General features: G+C 46.6%; 1 protein-coding gene across 1 annotated transcript in view; it reads left to right on the forward strand.

Annotated features, from left to right (window-relative positions):
* Positions 1-25,248, forward strand: part of LCP2 (lymphocyte cytosolic protein 2) — a 50,140-nt gene that overhangs the window by 1,225 nt on the left and 23,667 nt on the right. The window contains exons 2-6 of the mRNA XM_003268647.4: positions 3,240-3,302; positions 8,573-8,619; positions 20,804-20,869; positions 21,313-21,344; positions 22,358-22,395. Coding sequence (XP_003268695.2) covers positions 3,240-3,302; positions 8,573-8,619; positions 20,804-20,869; positions 21,313-21,344; positions 22,358-22,395 — 246 coding nt within the window. The remainder of the gene's footprint in view (positions 1-3,239; positions 3,303-8,572; positions 8,620-20,803; positions 20,870-21,312; positions 21,345-22,357; positions 22,396-25,248) is intronic.

The raw sequence follows: 25,248 nt of genomic DNA on the forward strand, positions 1-25,248 counted from the left end.
GACAGTTAAGCTTCTAACACCCTCATCCCTGCGGGCTGGCATCACATTCTGTTGATATTCCAGACTGTCATAAAGATGAGATTGTAAAGCTAAGATGATAGAAGTCATCTAATTCAGCTTCCTGTTTTTCCTGGGGAAATTGAGATTCAAGAGGGTAGACAAGGTTCCCTAGGACGTATAGCCAAACCTGGGGTCTATGCATTTCCAAGGCATTCATAGTCACAACTGTTCTCCCCCAACCTGAAGAAGAAAATGAGAACATGTTGAACTGGGTATGGTATGGTAGGGGTACAGCTCACAGATCCTGTTTTTTGCCATATTTTGTGCTTTCATTTCTGTTATTTTCCTTCTGCAAGGTCATAATAAGCTTAGACTTCAGCAAATATTGTTGCACAACTGGTTTTTTGAAGGATGTTTCTAAATATCTTGCTCAAATATAGACCAAATAAGATAGGGCAACAAGGTAAAATTTGCCAAGAGGAAACAAAGTGGCATGTTACCTGGATAAAGGAAAAAGAAAGGAATTGAGAATTATGAAGAGAGAGACTTGGAATGGGCTGAGAGGCACAGATAGGCCTAACCTTCAGGTGTGACCAGGAGAATTATACAATCCAATTGAGCAACAGAGAATTGATCCCTAAAACTCCCGTCAGTATGGGGAGATGGACCATGGGTCAGGGATGGTACAGGAAGACCTCACTGCCTGAGCTGGGGGAAGGGAGAGTTTTCTTCCTGGAGATCTCAGACTCCAGGACAAATCTACAGCACCCAGGCAGATTCCTTCTTCTGGCATAAATGGACTGAGGGAAGAAACTAGGAGACTGAGGCGAGTCTGTGATCCTGGAAGTTCTAGTCCCTCCACAGACTTGGATAGAAACCCTTCAGATTCTGAGTACCTCAGCCCCCTGAAAGAAACTACGAAATGAACGGACCGCAGAGTCATTTGGGAATGGATCTTAGCTGTCAAACATGACATGTAAAGAATTGATCTGCAGATGCAAACTCTACCCAAGTAGTGGGGTCAGGCCTCCCTTGGAGACACCTCCCGACTCAGCTCTGGAGTCAGACACACCTTGCCCTGGCTCTTCCACCTGCTAGCTTGGTGACTTTCCCATAGTTGCTTTGCCTCTCTGTGCCTTAACTTCCTCATCAGTGAAATAGAGATATGAACAGTAACTAACCCAATGGGTTCATTGTGAGGATTAAAGCAAATGATGTGTGCAAGGCACTCAGCAGACAGATGGGTCGTAATGCATATTCCATCTGCCCTTTTTCCTTCTCTATTAACTGGCTCCTAGCTGGGGACACCCATGCAGACTGGTGGGACTTTGTGTCTCTGACATGTGTACCTCGTCCTGTGTCTGGAATATAAGCTCCTGAGGACTGAGACCATGTTACATATTTGTTCAATCTCTCCAATTCCTTTTGACTTGCAGGAGAACATCCTTGGGTCGTGCAGTGGGGAGGCACTGGCTCAGAGCTGTGTGTCCTAATCCCAGGTGGGGTCCCAGCTGGTAGCCCAGCTCACTGTGTGACCTTAGACCAGCCTCTTTCCCTCTAGAGCCCTCAGTCTTCCTTACTACAGATCCAGGTAACTTTTCTGGACCAGTGCCTACCAAAGCTGGATGCCATAGGAATCATCTAGGGTGCTCCTTAAAAATACAGATTTGAGGTTCACAAGCCCAGATCTTGCTGGAGCAGAATCAAATGCCTGGGTCCCAGTCTGCAGGACTCTCTGCTGATCTAGACATAAAGTTAGCACTCTTCAAAATCGTCTGGTTTATCTCATAATGATAACAGTGAGAATGATGAATTAAAGGCAGTTGACTCTTCCAAGAACCACTTACCCTCCACTGCCTATAGATAAAGGGGATACCAGGGCTCCATAGATGGGGTGTGCTTTCAATATCAACTTCTAAGTCAGCTTTCTGAGTGTGATAATTATCCCGCCCTTCCAAGCTAAGATGTCACAACAATTGTATTTATTCTTTGGATTTGCTAGCTGTAAGATAAAAATATGGTTTAAAATGTGCTCCAAAAGAAGGCTGCCACAAACCATGAGGCCCACCCTTGTGAGGAGAACCTAGGATCCTCAAGGAGAAACATTTAACCTTAAATGCTCCACCCCAAAGCAGCAAGCTGAGAGATACTTCAAATGTGAACATTTATGCTGTTGAGGACAAGTTGAAACCAGCACTTCATATGATTGCTGATTGGTCTAGGAAAATAACCAAGATCTTAAAAATGCTCGTTCCTATGGCTCCTATATAACTTGGTTCTGAGATTCTGACTTAAACAATTTATCTCAAAGAGGGAGAAAAAAGTTTGCAACATAGTGTCCATGATGGTCTGTATTTTGATTGGGATGATGTACTGCAAACAAATGAAGCTGCATTTTCATTTGCTCATTTTACTTACTGTATATAAGTTATACTGTTATTAAAAGGGGAATATTTCTGAAAGAGACATTAAAGCCTGTTCTGAAACCTGTCACCTAAAACCCATGGAACCTCATGCAAGTTACTTGCTGTCTGTGCCTCTCATTCCGCATCTGCAAAATGTGAGGGTTAAATGATTGAAGACTAGTTTAACTACTTGGAACACTGCCTGCCATACAGAAAGCTTTCAATAATTGTTCGCCGTTTTTATTATCATTATTGAAACAGAAACTTGGTAAATAATCTAAATGTTCAGCAATAAGGGAATGATTACATGATGTTGTGGTCATTAAAATAATGTTTAAATTGAGTTTGCATAACACTAGGCAGTGTTTATATTATCCCTTTAGGTAATTTAAGAGAAAAAAGTCAGGATAATGAGACTGAATATAAATCATAACCTCAATTATGTTTAGAAACATGCTAGGAAGAAAGCATTGAAAGAAACACCGAGGTTGTCTCTGGGCATCAAGGCAATGGATGGTATTTCTTTTCTTCTTTTAGCTCCTCCTTCCTGAGGAGCATAGGGCAGAGCTCTGCATGCCTTGGAGGCAGTCTTTCTGTAAGGGTTGGCCCCGAAGCCTTAGAGCAAGGCAATTTCTCCATTTCAGGCAGTCCCAAGGGGGTAGTGAAAGCGAGGCTGAGGTGGGGACTGGGCCCTCTGTTAGCCAAGGGAGGGCAGTGGGGAGCCTGGCTAGCCACAAGTACCGCAAAGTGCTAAGTTTCTGGGGCAGACAAGGGAGAGGAACCAATGGTAAGAGACTGCTCGTCACTGACAACACCTTCCCCTTCTCTTTGCAGCTCAACTATAAGGACTGTGAGAAGGCAGTGAAGAAGTACCACATCGATGGGGCTCGCTTCTTGGTAAGCTCTGGCTAGTCCAACACACTGAAACCAAGACTGTTTGGCATTTTTCCCCATGGCTGCAGGGCCAATGGGCCTACCCTTTCCCCAGGGACACCCGAGGATCCCTTTGCTTTTTCCAGAAATTTGGTAGGGCCCCCTCTCTCACCACCTTTCAGGATCCTACCATCCAGAACCCCTCTCTGATCTTCCACTTACACCTTAAGGAGGAATCCAAGTATGGTAAAAAAAAAAAAACTGGAAAATCTATTTAAATGCCATTCATCCTTTGAGAAGCCCAAGGGGAAGAAGGACCATATGAGTGAACAGAAGCTTCTCACCTCCGATTTCTCACTCTGGAGCACATACTCATGAATGGAATAAAGGATGGCATCACCCTCATTGTTTCAATTACTTCCTTCTTTCTCACTACCAAATTCATAAAGCTGATTTTGTATCAAACACACATGTGATATGGCTGTCTCCACTGTATTATACTTCAAAAAGCTTGAAGTCTAAGACCAAGGTGCAGGTGTGTATTAAAGACTAAGCCATTAAAGGGAAAAAGATGCAGCTCTAATGGTGGAGACAGAGGTGCTAGGTTGTGGTCGGGGAGGTGGTTTGAGCATTTTCCCTGAAATGACACCTTTGCCCATGGGTTAAGAAAGACCCTGACTGCACCAATCCATCCTTTCTGGGAACTTTGCTTTACTCTTTGAAAATAAGACTTCAAGGGTCTCAGAGTGAAGACAGTAAGCTAAGTTGTGTCTCCCTGTAAGACATTGTCAGTAAGGGAACTTGACCTTGAGACTTCAGGCCAGTTGAATGAGACCAGAGAGCTCACAAGCTCCAGCTTGCCCCCAGAGAACACCAATCCATTTCTTATATTACATCTCTGCTACCAACATCTTCTTGAATTCCTTCAGTTATGGTGAGCTCACCACCACCCACAGTCATCTGCCCCTTTCTAGGCAGCTCTCAAATCTTATGCTGAAACTAACCTGTGCTCGTATTGTTCTGAGTTTTGCTTCCAGGTGCCATGTAAGACATGTTTATTCACTGTCCGCCTAAATCATTCATTCATTCACCTATTCGTTCACTTGACAAGCAGTTTCCCGAGCTGCTTTTACATACTGGAGAGCATTACAGGTGGTGGGGATAGAGAAATGGTTAAGATGTGATTTCTGCCTTCTAGAAACTTGTTTTATAGCAGAAAGGTATGTTCATAAAGGCTTCCAACTACCTCATTTGCAGATGAGGAAACACATGCAGAGCTGTGATGTGATTTGTTCTATGTCACATACCTACTAATTGAACTAAGGCATACACTTAATTTAGTCTAATACCATTTGAGTTTTTAACAATATTATTTATTCGTATTGAGATTTGAGTCAGTAGAATTCCTGCAGTTCTAGTGCCATTCTTGCAAATTACTGCTAAACCCAAATATTTCATTCTGGTGCTATTAGCACTGAGAACAGAGACTTATCACAGTTGAATGGAAAGGGAGGAAGACATCTTTGAGGATGGTGCCTGTGAGGCCCTGTTGCCTCGGTCACCCTGAGCAAGCACTTGCCCACTCTGAACCTGCCTTGCTTCCTACCCTGTTGACTGAGCACATTGGACTGGGTCATAGTGGGTGATGGCCCCTCCCGGCTCTGTGATTCCCCACAACAGTCCCGGTGCGAGTGTCAGGCCTGGTAGAACAGGGTTGTTTGAGAGATGGTATCTAGGCAACTGTGTTTCCTCTGCTCCAATCAGTCCTCTATCAGTTCTTCAGACAACGTGGCACATTCTGTTCATTGTATGAAGAGGAGGAAGTGGAAAGTAGGGTGATAGGAACCAGAAGAAAGGAAGCAGAATCCAGTGCCTGTCCCAGCAACTGGGGGATGTAAAGGCAGCTTCTGCTGAAACCCACCCTCCAGCCCCGGTGTACTGGGTACAATTTGGGACGCTTGATCTAAGCTCTAATTACTTATCTATCACCCTTTCCAGCTCTGTAATATCCAGGGCCACTTTGCTATTGAAGGCAAAATGGAAAGGCCCTAGTTATTTTTCCTTCCTTCTTTCCTTCCTTCCTTCCTTCCTTCCTTCCTTCCTTCCTTCCTTCCTTCTTTCCTTCCTTCCCTCTTCCCTTCCCTTGTCCTCCCCCCTCCCCTTCCCTCTTTTCCTTTCCCTTTCCTTCCTTGTCTTCTTTCTTCTCCCTCTGTCTTTCTTTTCTTCCTTCCCTCTCTCCAGCTCTCTCTCTATCTCTTTTTCTTTCTTTCTTTCTTTCTTTCTTTCTTTCTTTCTTTCTTTCTTTCTTTCTTTCTTTCTTTCTTTCTTTCTTCCTTTCTTTCTTCTTTCTCTCTTTCTTTCTTCTTTCTCTCTCTCTCTCTCTTCTGTCTTTCTTTCTTTGCCATTTTTGTTTTCCACTAAAAAGGATAGATCCTTATCTGGTAGAAGCTATCTTTCTATGAAAAGAAGAGAAAAGGAGCTTGAGACTTGTGTCAGTTGGGAAGGCATGTGACCCCATGTTGCAGAAACCTGACCACAGTGGCCTAACCAAACAAGGGTCGGTCTGTTTCAAGTAATAAGAAATGTGTAGGCGGGTGCTTGGGGATGGTGAAGGAAGACATCAAGAACCCAGGCTTCATCTAACCTATGGAAAAAGCCTGTGGCTTCTGTCCTAACGGTTGTGAGTTGGCTACTTCACCTTTAGGCATCATATCTCCATGGCAGGCAGGGAGAAGGGGAGAAAGGCAAAGAGGAGAAGGTGTGTGGTGAATGGTAAATGCATGCTCCCTTTTTTCAAGGAAAGTAGTAACTTTTCCAGAAGCTCCATCCAGCAGACTTTGGTTATATCTTACTGTCCACAGCAGAGTCATGTGACCTCCACCATCTGCAAGGGAGTCTGGGGAGTTAAATATTTTGAACAAGCACAATTACTGCCTTGAATGAAATCCAGGACCCGTCAGTAGGAAAACAAAGGGAGAGTGGGTACTGGGTAGGCAAGCAGCCGTGTCTGCCACATTGCCTCTCCTGCCGGGGCCCAGTTTGTGGCTTTCCTCTTTCTGTACCCCTCTTCTCAACACCCACAGCATACTCCCACATAGCCACAAATCTTAACTCCAAAATCATCATGCAAATAACCCAGAGTTTGCTGGAGGCTTTTGGAAGAGGTGGAGAAGGGGGTTACATCACATAGCAAAACTCTCCAAAAATTCTGTTTCAACATCTCTCATCTTTCCTCACAGTTCTTGTCCCTGTTCTGAATGTCTTCCTCTTTCCTAACACCCTGCTCCTCTGTGCCTCCGGCCAGGCTCATGTCCACCTCCTCCTCCACCATCTTCCTGAAATTCCCTCAGCTTGTGCCCTCCTCTCAGCAAAGCAGAAGCTGGTGGCCAGCTGCTGAGTACTCAGCTGCCGCCCCTCTGGCAGCCCTTAGAAAGGCTTCAACTCCTCACACCACACTCAGAACATAAGTCTTGGTACCTCCCTGAGTGGGGGTAGTTCAGAAGCAGGGAGATGCTACTGCTCAGTGATGAAAAAAAAAAAAGAAAAGAAAAGAAAGAAAGAGAGAAAGACAGACAAGAAAGGAAGAAAGAAAGAAAGGAAGAAAGAAAGGAAGAAAGAAAGAAAGAAAGAAAGAAAGAAAGAAAGAAAGAAAGAAAGAAAGAAAGAAAGAAAGAAAGAAAGAAAGAAAGAAAGAAAGAAAGAAAGAAAGAAAGAAAGAAAAGGAGGAGTTAAGAAGCTTAACCAAAAGCCTGATGCCCTCAGGACTTCTGGCTGACTCCCTTCACCAGCCCCAACCCTGCCTCAGGTGGTCTGATCAGCGTCCAGATCAGAAACCATGCCTATGAGCTGGATAAGATGGATCCAGTGAACACGTTGCTAAGATGCTCTAGCCCCAGCCTCTGTGCCAGCTGATCTCAAAGAAGAGTGCCCAGATCTTTCCGGTGGTCAGAAAACTTGACAGGCAGCTCCCAGGACAGACAAGGAAAAGAAGCAAAAACATTAAACTCTTAAGACTCACCTAGACCCCTGCTGCTTCCCCACCAGGGGTAGTAATTCCTCATCTTACTCGTCCATTTCTCAATCACACACTGTGCCAGGCACTGTGCCAAAACACATTACATACATCATCCTACTCAGTCCTCACAACTCTGATAGGTGGATATCATTATTATTATTATGGTCCCCATTTTACAGATAAGGAAACTGAGGCTCAGAGAGGCAAAGTGCATGCCCTAAATGAGACAGCTGCTAAGTGAATGAGCCAAAATCCAAACCCAGCCCGTCTGATTCCAGAGCTCCCACCCTAACTACCCAGCCCTCTGGCCTTAATTAGAATGGTGGTGGAGCCCTTTGTTGGCTCATCATCGGTTCTGTGGAAAGCATGCCCAGTCTCTTTTCTGTTCCCAATTCTGACATGCTCTCCTATCCTCCTCCCTTCCAGATGCCTCCTTTCACCTTTCCCCTCATAATCCTCTCCAACATAGGCCACAGGGACCCTCAAAAGGATCAGACGTGGTAGGATGGAGGTTTGCAGGAAGAAAATAGACTGTGGATGTCACAGAGTGGAATTCCAACCCCAGCTCATCCCCCACAAGTGGGAATCCCCTTGATATCCCTGAGCCTGGGCTTTCTCACTGGCAAAATGGGAATGGTGATAACTCCTGCATCACAGAGTTGACGTGAGGATTCACTAAGGTGTTAAGAGGTGGAGGCCCAGAGTTAGTTCTTGACAAATATGAGTTTCTTTCTCCCCTCCCTTCTCAGTTCCCTTAGGAAAGCCTTTTCATGGCATCCCCATATCTTGAGAATTCTACCAATAACCCGGTTCTCTGGGCTGTGATGTTGGTAAAAGAGGCACAGACTTCTCCAGGCTGGCTTCTCTGCAGCTGACCTTGTGGAGACTGAGAGGGCCTGAGGTCTGGGGGTATAGGGAAGAGGCCACAACATGGCCAAATGCAGCCCACACAACGAGTCGTTTGGTTTCACAGATTTAGCTCTCACAGCGTTTAAGTCAAAATTATTTGCCAACATTTAGAACTCAGAGCATTTCACATAAAACCTAGACTTAAGGATTCCCTTTGTAAAAGCAGATCCAGCAACACCAGGCCCACAGGCTTTTAGGCAAAACATCTAGAGACTGCCTACTTTGGGAGGGTGGGTGGGCAGGGCGGTTTCTCCTCCGTTTGCCACAGTCCCCACCACTCCCTCTATTGTTTCACATACCACTCTTCCCCTCCTGCTCACAGCCCTTTCTGTGGGTTGTAACCTGCCTGCCATATGTGTCTTCATTTCAGAACCTGACAGAAAATGACATCCAGAAGTTCCCCAAGCTCCGGGTGCCGTAAGTACTCCTCCAACTCTATGGGTGATCTGGGAGCAGAGGTTGGAATGGGGAATAGTGTGAGTGGGGGCTGGGTCAGTTCTATGTCATTGTTGGCTTGAAATAAGAAAGCAAGTAGGAAGGATGAGGGCAAGGGCAGGATGTGGGGAACAGAAGTTACATGAAGAGCTGGAAAACAGAAGTCACAGATCCAGCCCAGCTGGCGACCTGGATGCTCTTGCCAAAAGCAAGCCCAACTCTGGCCCATGTTCTCATTTCCTCTCTTCTTATGGGGTGCTTGGGCCTGTGAAAATAGCATCAGTGTCAAGGTTTCATCATGGCATCACCATTGACTCAGTGATGACTTAAGTTTTCTTGACCTCCATTTCTCACACAGTAAAATGAGAGCTGAATCAGATGACAGCAATGGACATGATTATGTGTCGATACTGAGTGCTTGGAAATGTCTGCCAGGGGTGTTATGTTGAGAAGAATCCCAAGGAAAGGGAGCTGTGATTGATTATTCATGTCTGCCATAGGTGCTGAAATGGGAAGTTGCAGTATGCATGTCATGCCATGTATTTTTCATCCCTCTAGTAAAGGTCTCACACACTCAAATACCTACAGAAGCCAGGCAGGTGCTATAAATGTGTAAAATTGGCCAAGTTGAAAACAAAAAGCCCTGTTGTTTTATTTTGTTTTATCATCATTGGACAAAACAGTGGTAAATATTCTGTATGAAGAACTAGTTCTCCATTATAAGAAAAATAATAGCACGGTTATCATATGATGAAAAAAGTAACCATCGCAAAGCCTCATTGTTGGTGAAACAATAGAGAATGGTGGGGATTATGGCAAATCAGATATCATATGTTCCATTCAAAGAGTGCAGCAGCTCCTCAGTTATAGCCAATGTGGACCCAACAGTGTCCAATCTTCAAATTTATCAAGAATAACTAGAAATATGGGTTTCATGTGATATATCTCCATTTTTAAACATTGGCTCAAATGTTTTAAATATTGTGGATGCCACAGTAAACACGCCTAAGGGCTACATATAGTCTGTGTGTTACCAGTCTGAGTTCTTTTCTCTGGACATTCTATAAGAACCCTTCTCTTACTCTAAGGGTCTGAGAGCTCATCGTAATAGAAGGGAGGCAGGCCAAAGGAGTAGGAGGTGGGGAGAGCTCATGAATAGGTAGGAATCCTGGCAGCTCAATTAAGGAGAATATTTTTAGCATGACTTATAGTCCCACTGTTGGGTCCACATTGGCTGTAACTGAGGAGCTGCTGCACTCTTTGAATGGAACATATGATATCTGATTTGCCATAATCCCCACCATTCTCTATGGTTTCCCTTGTCCGGAAGGGGGAAGGAAAAGAGAGGAATAAGGATTTGCCTTTGGTGCTGTCTATCTCCAGGGACACGTGTTGTTGAAGATGGCTTGATCTTTCTAAGGATATCCTCTAACCACATGTGGCTACTTCAATTTGAATTAAATTTAAACTTGATTCCCCTGAGGCACTAGCCACATTTTAACAGCTACGTATAACTGGTGACTACTATGCTGGAGAGTGCAGATATAGAACATTTCTATGATTGCAGAAATGTGATGTTGTAGAGCTAAACCATAGTTCTTTGCGAAAGAGGGAATTTTACACACAGGTGTCAGAATTGGTGGCTGGTGGGCCAGTCCCAGGCTGCAGGTGTGTTAAGTTTGGTGACCACTGTGCTTTGAAATCAGGAAAACTTTCACAAAATCCAGCCTCTTTAGAAACAAGTGAAAGATGTGGCAATTGAGGGCTTATATTCTACTGTGGCAATAGTCAGCCGGATCTGATGTCTGCTGCCCTGTTTAGCTGGGACTTGTGCTCCCCAGTTCACCAGGGTCACACCATTCCCCGAGGGATCATCCTAAGGTACGTCAACCATTTATATCATATCATGGGAACTTTGGCTTTCGAACAAGATGAAGTAATAGGGATCAGGGATCAGATTTACTTTCCCACCTGAAATAACCAAGTAACCAGGCAAAATATATGAAAGAGCAATTTTCAAGACATTGGGCATCAGACACCGAGGGATGGAAAACAAAGGTGGTGAAGCCTATGGTTGCTTGCTGCTTTGAGAATCTCCAGGCCTAGGCACAGGGAGCAGGGAACACAGTGCTGGGTCTGGTGGACGACTTGAGTTGAGGAGGCAGCGGAGAGTCCAGAAGCCTAGAGTTCCTTCAACAGGTGTCAGAGAGGAGAGAGCTGCATAGAGACAGCATTCTGGAGAGCTTCAGAGGGGCCCCTCTTTAGCAGAGCACAGATCAGTCCATGCATGAAAGGAGAGGTGGCAAAAGAACTACCCAACAGTATTGGAGGAAAGAGTAGCCACTCACAGGGCTGGAAATGGTGCCTGTTTCTACCAGCCTGGCTGGAAAACATAGTCATTGGGTAGAGTGCCTAGAAGGATATTGCCTTAGTGGTGGGGAATAATTAGCCCTAATCTAAAAATTGTTCATGTCCTGGCTAGAAAACCTTAAAAGCAAGACCCAAAAGAAACAAACCGCTTCTAAGTAACTTAACTGCATCTCAGAACAAAACTGAAAACTATTTATAGTAATGCAAGAATATTCACTACCCAACAAAATAAAATTTATGATATTAGGCATCTAATCAGAGACTAACAGGCACGCAAGTGATCAGGAAAATATAACCCACAAGGAGGAGAAAAACTAAAACATCAAAACTGACCCATAACTGACACAGAGATTAGAAATAGCAGACAAGGAGAATGTTGAGTGTATTTCATGTGTTCTAAAAGTTAAATTTGGGCATAGGAAATTCAAAGACCCAAACAGAACTTCTAGAAATGTAAACTATAAAATCTGAGATTATAAATACACTGCTTGGGATTAACAGCAGATTAGATATTGCAAAAGAAAACAGTAGTAAACATGAAGATACAGTAATAGAAATTGTCCAAATTGAAACACACAGAGAAAAAAAACTAAAACAAAACACTGAAAAGAGCATCAAGGGGCCGGGCGCGGTGGCTCACGCCTGTAATCCCAGCACTTTGGGAGGCTGAGGTGGGCAGATCACCTGAGGTCAGGATTTTGAGACCAGCCTGGCCAATAAGGCAAAACCCCATTGCTACTAAAAATACAAAAATTTGCCAGGCTTGGTGGTGGGTGACTGTAGTTCCAGCTACTGAAGAGGCTGAGGCAGGAGAATCACTTGAACCAGGGAGGTGGAGGCTGCAGTGAGCTGAGATGGCATCACTGTACACCAGCCTGGGTGACAGAGCAAGACCCCATCTCAAAACAAAAAAAAAAGCATCCAGGAACTTTGGGACAATTTCAAAGAGCCAAATATATGTCTAAAGTCCCCAAAGGAGAGGAAAGAATGCATATGTGAGCGGGGAAGGAGAGACAGAAATAAAACACTTGAAGACATGATGGCTAAAAATTTTTCAAACTGGATGAAAATTATAAACCCACAGATCCAAGAGTCTCAACAAACCCCAAATCTAAGAAACAGGAAGAAAACTAGCTCTGAGGTATATCATAATCAAATTGCTCAAAACCAATGATAAAAAGAAAATCTTAAGAGCAGTCAGAAAAAAAAAGACATATTACGTACAGAGGAACAAATGCAAGGATCACAGCAGCTTTCTCGAAAGTAAAATAGCAAAAGAAAAATACTGTCAACCTAGAGTTCAATACTAGGCAAAAAATATGTTTCAAAAATGAAGACGAAATAAAGACTTTTTCAGACACACACAATCTGAACTGTACTGCCACAGGTGCTTTTTAAAAGTCCTTCAAGCGGACAGGGATACGTACACAGGGATGAAGAGTGCCAGAAACGGTAACTATGTAGGTCTATGTATGCACGTGGCCCTTGAGGGCATTTGAGTTTGCATCCTGTGGTCCCTATACAAGATTAATAGTTCAATAATACTTTATTCATTTAATGAACTGCTGTTAGATAACTACAATGTGTCAGGCCTTTGTTAAAATTATTCAGGCTACAAAGACATGGGACAGAATCCTCATCCTCAGGACACTCACATTCTAAAGGGAGGTCAGATAGACAAGCAAAGCAATTATACAATTACAACAGTGCAATGGTACATGCATGCACAAGTTCAAGCGCTGGTAGGAAGGCAGGAGTAATTTTCCCCACAGTATTCAGGGCAGACAAGGGAGGAAGGGACCCTAAGTTAAATCTTGAAATAGGAAGGATGGATTGTAGGACATTCTAGAAATGGAAACATATTACAGAGGCACCACCCAGTGTGCCTGGTGGAACAGCCAGTGGGGCAGAGCAGCTGGGGTGTATACCTGGGGGAGTGGAAAGCAAAGGGGCTGAAGTGACTGGTTGGGGGGTGTGTGTCATAATTTATAAAGGTCCCGTGAGCCATTCTCAGGAGCCAGAGAGTGTTAGTGAAGTGAGCATCAAGGTAAATTTGTGTCTTATCTCTGTCCAGGGCATGTAAGTGATGATTTGGAGGACAGCCCAGCTGGGGACGTGGGACCGAGTTAATTGGTGGTGACCAAGATCCTGCCAGTGAGCTAGGAGCCTCCCCTAGGGCTGTAGCTATGAAGATGGGGGGATGGAAGAGATTTAATCAGAACAGTGGAAGGACAGAGATAGAGAAGGCCCTTTCAACTTGGAAGATCCTTTTTCATCTTAAGGCTAAGCTCGACTGATGGCTTCTGGCTTTTTTGAGAGCCTGGAGAAAGTGGTAGGGGTGGGAAATGGTTTCTGGTTAGTGTGAATGGGAGAATTATAAACACATTGTGAATGAGCTGGGGTGGGATCTTTCTTTAGCTCTCTGGAAACTAAAACAAAAACTTGGCCTGTGATGTAATCCCCTCCTCCAATGTGTTTGAATGTGCACCCTAGAAAGACTGTGAAGCCTGCCCATAGAGCATGAAGGGTTAATATGGAGAATGATGGAGAAGATATCAAGGGAAGGTCCAGGCTGCCCTGATGAGGTGACTTAGAGACTCACTGTCCCTCTTGGCAGAAATGTGTAACAAGGACCAATTCCAGCTCTACTTCCAATGAGTTGTGTGACCTGGGACACATCCCTAGACCACCCTCAGCTTCCTAAACTATAAAAGGAAGGAATGGGTTACAGAGACTATACGAGCTCACCAATTTTAAGTGCTATTATTTGGGGTATAAATAGGCAGATAGGAGAGCTTAGTGAGAAAAAGTGCAGGCTTTGAGGTCAGATGCTTGAGACCCATTCACAGGCCTCACAGGCCATGAGACTTGAGGGCAAGCTAGCTCAGCCCTCCGAGCCTCAGCTTCCTTATCTGTATAATGCTAATAATGATAGAACCTAGCTCAGAGGGTTAATGGGAAAATTAGGGGAAATAATGGGAAAATAACAATATGCACTGAATAAGTGTTGGCTATTCTTGCTTTATGTAAAATCCCAATTAGAACAATTTTAGCTTTTTAACTATTCTATCTTTCTGGAGAGGAGGGATTAAGAATAGAGAGGATGTAGGATTTTGGAGTGAGGGAGATCCAGGCTCTAAAGCTGACTTTGCCTCCCACCAGCTGTGGGACCTTGGGGAAGCCATTTAGGTAATCAGAGCCTCAGCTTCCTTGTCTGTAGAAGGGAAAAGAGCTAACTTTTAAGGAGTGGAGAACATTAAAGGAGGCAGCACACATAAATTGCCTGGTGCCGTCCTTGATACTTACAGGTGTTCTATACTTTATTCATTCCATCCCTTGTACATAGGTTTGTCTTGATCATTACCACAGAGGCCTTTGGAAAAGAAATTGTGTTCATGTACAGAAAACCAAAACAATATTACACTCTTCTGAATGTCTCTATTTCCTTCCCTGATGTATACAATATAAGTATTAAATAGATTTTTAAGAAGGTAAGTTGTGGTAAGGAAGGCTCTCTCAGCCTGAAAATACAGTCACTCTCTCAGGACATGGTTGATCCCAAGACACCTGCAACATTGTAAAGGTGGAGGATTTTTAAAGAAAAAAAATGAAGGCTCCCTTTATAGGGCCTAGGTTGGCCCTCATGGTACAGCTGACAACAGTCTGGTTAAGTCGATAGAATACACGAATACACGTTCAAATCTGCTGGTGCCTATTTGGAGTTCATTAACGGATGGGATGTTATAAGTTTTATATTTAAATCCACAGTGTAACTTTATGGAGAAAAGAGTGACGGGGTGGGCGGTGTAGGAAACAGATAGGTATTGGATGATGCTCTTTCTGCTGGTTCTCCCTGTAGCCATTACCAATGATGCAATTAGGCTGGGAAAACCTAAGATTCAAGCTGAGAAGTAATGCAGAAATATTTGTCTGTCTTCCTGTAAGGCTGTGAGTCTAATGGCAGAAATAACCTACTGAGGCATCTCCTTTGTACCTATTTCCTACCTGAGACAGAGAAGACAGGAAAGGTATGGAGGAAGGGACGCAGAGGTGAAATGAACATTCTCATGCCTGTTAAAGAACGTGGCCACTCAAACGCCTGTAATCCCAGCACTTTGGGAGGCCGAGGCGGGTGGATCACGAGGTCAGGAGATCGAGACCATCCTGGCTAACACAGTGAAACCCTGTTTCTACTAAAAATACAAAAAAATTAGCCGAGCGTGGTGGTGGGCGCCTATAGTCCCAGCTACTCGGGAGGCTGAGGCAGGAGAATGGCGTGAACCCAGGAGGCGGAGCTTGCAGTGAGCCGAGATCGCGCCACTGCACTCCAGCCTGACTCCGTCTCAAAAAAAAAAAAAATTATGGCCAGACCTCAACAAAACCAAAACAATGACAGGGCCTCTCTCCAACATGGTCTTCCCCTGTCCCATTCAGTGGCTAATTGCTGTCCAGGGACCCAGCTCTCATCAGTCCTCAAGGGCCCTGCAACAGGAAAGATGCCTCCCTCAGCTGTTGCTTCTTCTCTTCCAGTGCAAGCCCACAGCACTCGACGTGAAGCATCCTCTCCCCATAAATGCTGGTCACATGCCTTTTGACAGATGCCTCCTTCAGAGCCTTGCCTTTTTCTGTTTTCTTTTTTTCTTTTTGAGATGGAGTTTCACTCTTGTTGCCCAGACTGGAGTGTAGTGGTGCAATCTTGGCTCACTGCAACCTCCTCTGCCTCCTGGGTTCAAGTGATTCTCCCGCCTCAGCCTCCCGAGTAGCTGGGATTACAGGCATCACCATGCCCGGCTAATTTTTGTATTGTTAATAGAGGTGGGGTTTTGCCATGTTGGCCAGGCTGGTCTCAAACTCCTGACCTCAAGTGATCCACCCACCTCGGCCTCCCAAAGTGCTGGGATTACAGGCATGAGCCACCGCACCTAGCCAGCCCTGCCTTTTTTATTTGTAAAAATTAGAATAATTATACTTGTCTACCAGGAAAATGATCGTGAGGCACCAGGAAAACACTCCATGTAAAACTGCAGGGGTGGGGGACATGGGTGACAAGTAGGGAGAACACTCTGTGTCCTCAAATTATTATGTCTTACTCTTACACACTTGACAGAGGCCTCAGGTAATGGTGAAAGTCTCCTTCCTGAGTCTTAAAACATCTGGCTGCCCCCGGCTTCTCAGGTGACAAGGACAGAATTTAGAAGGTTTGGCTCTTGGTTCAAGGGGGCTGGTCTTTAAAGACGGAAAGAACACTTTGTTCCTTGGAAGAAGGATTGGAATGCAGAGTGAGAGCAGGGCTGAGAGTGGAAACGTATGCAGGGAGGGGGGAGCGGAGGAGAAGGAGAGTCCCAGGGTCCCATTGTGAGAACAGCGCAGGGGGAGAGGCATCTGCCCTATCCAGGGCCTGGGAGCCTTGTCCTGGGAGGGACGAGCAGGCAGTCTGAAATCTGAGCCCAGGGAACAAGGCTCCCATCGTGGGAGGGCTTTGGTCAGAAGTTGGCCAAAGCTCTTACTATGCGAGCTGTGGCAAGAATGCACTCTACATCATAAGCCAGCACACAGCTACACGTGCCACAGTAGAGGAAACAAAGATGGAATTTTCACAGAACAATGCCTATTCTTACTGCATGCTTTGTGCACTGGTATCTTCTATTCTGTATCCCTTCCCTCCCCTCCCCTCCCCTCCCCTCCCCTCCCCTCCCCTCCCTGCCCTCCCCTCCCTCCCCTCCCCTCCCCTCCCCTCCCTTCCCTTCCCTCCCCTCGCCTCCCCCTCCCCTCCCCTCCCCCTGCCTTTCCTTCCCTTCCCTTCCCTTCTCTTCCCCTCCCTGCCCTGCCCTGCCCTGCCCTGCCCTGCCCTGCCCTTCCCCACTCCCTCTCTCCCTCCTTTTCCGCCTGCCTGCCAGCCTTCTTTTCTTGTATAGTTTCTTTCTTCTTGTGTCACCAGCAAAGTTGATTTCTAGACCCGCTAGTAGGGCTTCCTTCACAGTTGTTCAAGTGCAGGGAGAATTAAAGGGCTACATCAAAGGCCAGCTAAGGCCCCGCATACCCCCACTCTCCTATTTCACTCCCTTCATAATTACAAAGTTCCTTCTCCTGCCTTTCCTTCTCCTCCTCTTTAAAACAAGCAAGCAAACAAACAAACAATTTCATCAGTGTCAAGAATAACAGAATTTATTTCACAAGCTTTTTGGATCATAATAAAAATCACCTGCGGGCCGGTTGATGTCACTGAGCCTCAGGCTTCTCCTCGGAGAGTCTGTTCAGGTAGGTCTAGGCTGGGCCTGGTGATCAGTGATTGTAACAGGTAGAGCTAAGTAATCATGATGATCAGGCCCATCAGGGATTCCCTAATCAGGTTTAACCCCTGTATTGTGCTGATAAGGAATTTGGGGCCAGGTGAGGGCAGCTGCCTTGTCTGAGATCACACAGTGGGCACCACCCTTGAGGCCAGACATTGTAGTTAGACTGTCTGTGCCTGCGGGACCTGTACCTTGTACATTACCAGGAGAGACCTTAGACTGAGAAGATGAAGACTGGCCCCCACCATGCTGTAAGTTAGGGATGCAGCTGTGCTGGAACCCAGGTCATTGTAGAATGCAGCCTTCCTACAATGGGCTGGCTTCCTGGGGGGAGGTTCAGCCCATTTCCAGGGCCAGCTAGTTCCTTAAACAAAGGCAAGCAGAGAGGACTACTGTCTATGGCTGCCCAGCCCCCATCACTTCTTGCCCTGGTCCTGAGCGAGGCCTGGGGTTTATGGGGTGAAGGGAGAATGAGTCACCACCCTCCACTCACTGTCACTTGGTCCTCTGGGGGTAGGGTGTAATTTGAACGTTTGCACCTAGCGATAGCCATAGCAACCACCTCCCTGCTGTGCCCACCATCACTGTTGCCCCGTCCACCAGCCCCTGGCAGTGGTCCCACAGGCTTGGAAGGTGCTTTCTGTAGCCCATTAAAGCAGGAGGACCCTGGGAGCCCACACTTTGCTGCAAGCCAACTGCCAGGACCTATTCTGCCCCCACTGAGCTCTTTGCTGCTCCTCTGCTGAGGCCTGCGGTTTGGCATTTCCTTCCTCACCCAATTCGAGCCCCAGCAGCCTCCAGCCTGGCTGTTAGAGATACTGGTGAGAGGCAACACCGCAGAGAGCAGGAGGTTCTTTCAAGATCCAAAGCAGCCTTGTGAGCTGGTCAGAGCCCTGTCAAGCTCTGTAGGAGGAGGGCGTTGAGGTGAGCCTCAGTGCCACCTCGCTCAAGTCATTACTGAAATGTCACCTCTTCGGTGAGGCCAGATCATTTTAAATGGCAACCACACCCCACCCCTGCACTCCCATCCCCCTGCCCAGCCCCCCACTCTGCATGCGCGTGGTGCATATGCATCACATTTCACCTCCTGAAAGTTTCCTCTCCACTAGCAGGGATCTTTGTCTGTTTTGTTCGTTGATGCACCTTGAGCACTTCTAAGTTCCCAGCACTTATTAGGCCCTCAGTGCACATTGTTGAATAAACAGGTGACAGAATGGGAGTGGCTGATGCAGCCAGCACCACCTGACACAGCCAGGACACAGGACACTAACGGGGCTCCCTTGCCCGTTGTGTAGGAGTCCTTTTATCCCACATGCCCATCGTCTTCTTGAAACAACCACTTAAGGGAACCAAAAAGAACCACGTCACAAGCATTCTGACGGCATGGTCAGGAGGCAACTAGGAAGCCCCCGCTGCTGCCCTTAAAGCCTCTCTGTCTCTCTGCGCAGTCACAAAAGCCTGGAGTTGTCAACCATATTATTACAGAGAGTAAACCTTTCCCTTCCCTTTCTCCTTCTCTTTCCTCTTAAGTACCAGTGTGTTTATCTAAATTTGTTTATCCTATTGCTCTAATGAGGTAGGAAGTTTGGATCCCATTTCTTCTTTTTTTTTTTTTTCGAGGTGAAGTTTTCTCCTGTCCCCAGGCTGGAGTGCAGTGGCGTGATCTCACCTCACTGCAATCTCTGGCTCCCAGGTTCAAGCAGTTCTCCTGCCTCAGCCTCCTGAGTAGCTGGGATTACAGGCATGCAACATGCCTGACTAATTTTTGTATTTTTAGTAGAGGCGGGGTTTCACCATGTTGGCCAGGCTGGTCTCGAACTCCTGACCTCTGATCCACTCACCTCAGCCTCCCAAAGTGCTAGGATTATAGGCGTGAGCCACCGCGCCCAACCTGGAGCCCATATCTTGGGAGAAATGGGGGAGTTGAGGGGCAGGGGAGGTGATGGAGGAATCGAGAAATGGTGGGTGCTAAGGACTTCCTTTGCTAACTTAGCAAGTTTATTTTAGGCTAAACTTGTTGCTTTGAGACGGTCATTAAGCAGAAGAAATACAGATCATGAGCCGTTCTCATAGGCAGGCCAGGGACTCAACAGTGTCTGCCTCCAGAGAGCTTCAGCAGAAAGGGAACTGACAAGGGGTGTATGCGTTGAAAGGGCACTGGCTTGGAAATTGGAACAGCTAGCTTGTGGTGCTGGTGTGAGTTGTGGGAAGAGGGGTGGCCTTTACCACTAACTACTATGTGGCTTCAAGCTACTCCCTTTTTTTTTTTGTAAGATGGAGTCTTGCTCTGTCGCCAGGCTGGAGTGCAGTGATGTGATCTCGGCTCACTGAAACCTCCACCTCCCGGGTTCAAGTGATTCTCCTGCCTCAGTCTCCCAAGTAGCTGGGACCACAGGCAAGCGCCACCATGCCCAGCTTTTTTATGTATTTTTAGTAGAGACGAGGTTTCACCATGTTGGCCAGGATGGTCTCGATCTCTTGACTTCAAGATCCGCTAGTCCCTCTTTGTCTGGGCCTCTGCCATCTCCTCTGTAAAATGAAATTGGACTGATAATCTGAGGTTCCTTCCAGTTGCCCCAAATCTCAAGGAAACACTAAGACTGTTGACTACAAAGGGTCTCGTTGGTCTCATCAGTGGGTACTAAGTGGGGCTGGAGTCTCAAGTTCTGGATGTTGGAGAGACTGGAATGGATGCTTGTTGCTAAGCCATGCTGGAGATACGGTTCTGTCGGCAAAGCCCTCCTGCCCCAGCTCCCCCAGCTCCATCCTGCGATTTGGGGATTTGCTAGTTCTGACGTGAAGGAACCCAGGGACTAAGAGTATCTTTAAGTGTCTTGGTTAAAGCTGGCCTCGAGGGCATGAGTGATTCAGGGAGTCTGTCATTCTGCAACCCCTGCCTTTATAGAGAATACCTCCCCAAACTTTTATAAGAATCCACATCACCGAGTGGGAGTCCGGGAGGGGAAGATGGAAGGAGAAGGCAGGCCACAGAACAGCCTACTAGAGGTTGTGATAAGGAATCTCCAAGGAGCAGCTGATTCCTGTGGGTCTAGATGATGGTCTGAAGATTCTTAGGAACAAGACAGCACTGTCAGGTCATGCAAAAGCCAGGGGACCTCAGCCCCACAAATAGTAAGACAAGAAAATACACAGCTATCGTATCCAGATCCTAAGGCTCCTGATTTTTGGAGAGAAAGCCGGGTGTGAGCTGACAAGTCTTTAAGGGGGAGCTCTGAGCTGGACTTGGAAGGCTCAGCCAGACACAGATCAGCAAGGAGGAGAGAGGGCTTCCTGGGCAGGAGGAAGGTCTGGCCCGGGGAATAAGATGGCAAATTCTGGGAGGAAGTGAAGAGCAGAGGGTCCCTGCAGAGGTGACAAAGAGGAGGCTGGCCAAAGTTGGCCCTGGTGCCCCGAGTTTCTATAGACCAGGGGACATCAAGGGTCGGGGGAAGGTTGAGACTGAGAGATGGTTTTGTCTCTTCATCTGTCTCTTTATCTTGCAGGATTCTCAGTAAGTTAAGTCAAGAAATCAACAAGAACGAAGAGAGGAGGAGCATCTTCACACGCAAGTGAGTGGGGCTGGTGTAAGGACACGCAAGATTTTTCAGTCCCAAGTGGAACCTTAAAAGGGAGGCACAGAACTGTTTTTGCCCTACTTTTTGACCTGCATTGGTCCCCTGAATCCCAGGGGTCTGGAAGATGGTGTCCAAGGAGGGGAAGGGGTTCCCTCCCCTGCCCTGCGTCCTGTCCCTGGGTCTGGGACATCAGGGGAACTTCCTCTACAGCATCAGACAGTCATGAGCTTCCAGTCATGCCACTGTTGTGGCTTGGTGATTTCCAAAATTTTCAGGGTATCCTAGCCCCAGTTGCTGAGCAGCAAGGACACAAACCTCTCTTGAGCAGTGAGACATGCCCTCCACTGGGGGCTCCCTCTCGCTGGACCAGGTTGAGGAAAGACGGAGATCCCCTTAAATCAATAAGACCATTAATGCAGTGCTATTTGCCTTTGCAGACCCCAAGTCCCACGGTTTCCTGAAGAGACAGGTAAAGCTCTCAGGGCTCAGAGGTGATTGCTTTAGGGAGTGATAGGTATTTCAGTTTTCTGGCCTTTCTGGTTCCCAGGGGTCCTTGAGTTCATTCAGGTGACCTTACTGACTTGTCTGTCAGCCAGTTCTTACCCAGAAAAGGGTTTGGGTCTAGACGGAGGGGAGGAGATGTTGCTCTGTAGGCCACCTGGCTTATGGCCCCTGTTCTGCTGGGACCATCTTCAGAGACACACTGAGGAGCTCTGGGAGCTCTGTAGAGGAGAACACAGGGACCCCGCCTCTGAGTGAGCACCTGAGCTCAGCCAGTCCCCCTGCATCTGAGTCTTTAAAGCAGCTTTTCTTTTTTCTTTTTTCTTTTCTTTTTTTTTTTTTTTGAGACAGAGTCTCGCTCTGTCACCCAGGCTGGAATGCAGTGGCACGATCTCGGCTCACTGCAAGCTCTGCCTCCCGGGTTCACGCCATTCTCCTGCCTCAGCCTCCGGAGTAGCTGGGACTATAGGTGCCCGCCACCACGCCCAGCTAATTTTTTTGTATTTTTAGTAGAGCCGGAATTTCACCCTGTTAGCCAGGATGGTCTCGATCTCCTGACCTCGTGATCCGCCTGCCTCGGCCTCCCAAAGTGTTGGGATTACAGTAAAGCAGCTTTTCAACTGTTCAATTGCACATAGTGTTGCAATGCAGATTTCTGGGGCCCGGCCTGTCCTGCTGAGTGAGAAGCTGTAGGCATAGGCCCCCAGGTATCTACAGGTCTTAAAGCACTTCCTAAGTCACTGTTACACACGAGAAAGGTTGAGAACCATCGCCACCCCCTGGTTCTCAGGTAGAATGAGCACCTTGGGCAGGGTCGCTGGAGCTGACAGTAAGTGGCTAAACCCGCAGGAGTGTGGGAGGTAGGTGGAGGCCAGGGAAGGGGCATTGGTGAGGGAAGGCATCAGATGGGGAAGCTGCTTTGACCTTCCTTCAAGTGGTGGCTTTCTTCAGTGCTGATGGTGGTGTCATCTCCTTCCACAGAAAGCCACGAAGAGGACAATGGGGGCTGGTCGTCCTTTGTGAGTATGGTGTGGGCTGTTCTTGCACCTTTACAGCAGTGTCCAGGGCAGCTTTGTGATAAGGAGCCAGGATGGAGCCAAGTGGAGCGGGGCTCTAACATGATGCCAGCACACGCACCCAGGGCCAAGAAAAGATGCTCTGCATAGGGCCAGACAGGAAATAGTTTTGGCTTTGGGGGGTATGCAGTCTCTGTCTCAGCTACTCAACTCTGCTACTGGAGCACAAAAGCAGCCACAGACAATGAGCAAACAAATAGGCTTGGCTTTGCGCCCATAAACCTTCATTTACAAACACAGAGGGTGGGCTGCACGTGGCCCTAGGCTGTACTTTGCTGACTGCACTTCACCCACTGTTACCACTCCCCACCCACCACCCCCATCTCCAAAAATGGACACTCGTAGAAATCTACTCTCAAGTAGCTTTTCTCATGGACTTAAGCCCCCATCGGTGGCACGGAGGAAAAAGAACTTCAGAACTGACTGTTAGCCCTGAAAAAACCTCAAAGACGGTGCGATCCAGTTGATTTTTACATTGAAAGGCCACAGTTCCCCTTCTGAGAATCTGATGGCTTGTACAACCCCTCCGCAGGAACCTGTACACACAGTCACCACCCATGAAGCAGTCTCAGGCTAAGAACTCTATTATGGACGGTAGCCCAATCTGTTCATTTCACAAATGAGGCAACTGAGTCCACAGGAGAGCAGAACGTGACGTGTGTAGGACACAAAGCTAGTTAGAGGCAGACCTAGGACCCAGGTAACCAGACCCTCAGTCACGTGGTCCTTCTGGTAAGAGGCCGCCTCTAGTGCCTTTAGAAGAGGCAGAAACAAAATGTCCCTTGTCCTACTGGGATTCTGGTAAAAGACAGCATTTAATTTGGAAAAAAAAAAAAAAGTTTTAGCTAAGTTTATGCTTTCTACCTGAAAATGAAGGAATTTGACAGATTTCTTTGGTACAAAGGGAAAATAGCCCAGAGTTTCCCTGAAATGTTTCTGTTTGCTCACAGAGGCAGAATCCTTGCCCTGCAAACTCTCTTGTGCTGTGCCTGAGGCTAGTCTCCCACCCTCTCTCTGTAAACTGAGGGCTTCCATTCACTAGTGGCTATAGAGCTAGGCAGCTCCATTATGTGCCCAGCTCTTTGCAAGGGCATACAGGGAAATGAGTGGAGATAAAGGACCCAGTCATGAGCATTTCACAGTATGGATACCCCATTTTTAAAAAGGTAAACTGAGGCACGATGCAATTTTTTTTTTTTTTTTTTTTTTAAGGAGTTTATTTGAGCAGTGATTCATGAATCAGGCAGCACCAAATCAGGAGGAGGCTTTGCTGAAGAAGGATGAGGGATAAGCATTTATAAAGTGAATGTAAATGTAATACAAAGAAAATATTTGAGCTGGGTGCGGTGGCTTACACTTGTAATTCCAACACTTTGGGAGGCCGAGGTGGGCAGATCACAAGGTCAAGAGATCGAGACCATCCTGGCCAACATGGTGAAACCCCGTCTCTACTAAAAAATACAAAAATTAGCTGGGCGTGGTGGTGCATGCTTGTAATCCCAGCTACTTGGGAGGCTGAAGCAGGAGAATCGCTTGAACCCGGGAGGCGGAGGTTGCAGTGAGCCGAGATTGCACCACTGCACTACTCCAGCCTGGCGACAGAGCGAGACTCCATCTCAAAAAAAAAAAAAAAAAAAGAAAAAGAAAAAGAAAATATTTGATGGGTTACAGTTATAACCGATCTCATTTAGTCTATCTTGCTGGAAAGCTCCTAGTTATATAATTATAAGTTTACTGGCTACTTCTGATTGGTTGAGCTTAAGTTCTGTTTTTCTTTAATACAGGCATTTACAAGAAATAGCCCAAGTTAACTTTTGCTTATGCTGCAAATCAAGTAAGGTTTAGGTCACTGATGAGGCCCAACTGGTTTTGTCTGCTCAGGGATTCTGCAGGCCTGGTCTCCATTTTAATTTACTTTAACACACATATGGCAGAATATAATTAGCAACAACACCATGCATACAAATTTAGGAGCCAAATGATTGGGAGAAAATAATTGTTCTAGAAGCAGAGAGGAAAATTCTGTCGTTTGAGAAAGGTTGATGGGGCAAAGAGCTGGTGTAAAGTCAGGAATGACGAGCCTAGGGCAGGCAGGGTGAGGGAGGGGTCAGCAGTGGCTGGAGGGAGACCACGTGCCTGCGGACCTCCATGTTGAGGCTCCTGATCTGAAGCAGCATTCCTCTGGGGTTCTGCCCGCCTGCTCCCAAGTTATAAGAAACTGACAGGGCAGGACGACGTCTTTTCTGGGGTTGGGAAGGCGCCCAGTGCTCACTTTGCCCCTTATTGTTGATGTTTTGAATATTCCTCAAGTCAAAAACAAACACAGGAATCTTTCAACAGAACAACGTGAAGACAGTCTGCCTGAGGCCACCCAAAGCTGTCAGGATTTCTAGGACATTGGAACATTTCTTTCCTCAAAAAGTGGCCACTTGCCATTGCTTTTTCCCACACTGCCCTTGAGTGTTGAGGTCTGGGCTCATCGACTCACCCCTGGACTTTGGCATGACGGTGATGAGTGCTCATCACTGCTGCTGATGGTGCCGCCTTTGCTTGGGAAGTCATTCCGATGCTCGTTCACCTTCATGGACTGCTTCAAAGGCAAGCACCCAGCACCTCAGGCTTACTTTCCCTGAGACCCAGGAAGAAGCAAAAATAAAATACAATAAAAAATCTAAAATTTAGAGATTCTTTCCAGCACAGCAGCTTCAAACTCAGTGTCAGATTTCATGAATAATGGATGTGTTGATACACTCAACTCTCAGCAAAAAGAATAGCACAGGCTCTGACCGTCCCCTC

Source organism: Nomascus leucogenys, chromosome 2 (assembly GCF_006542625.1).
Source record: "Nomascus leucogenys isolate Asia chromosome 2, Asia_NLE_v1, whole genome shotgun sequence".
In the NCBI taxonomy this organism is placed as follows: Eukaryota; Metazoa; Chordata; class Mammalia; order Primates; family Hylobatidae; genus Nomascus; species Nomascus leucogenys.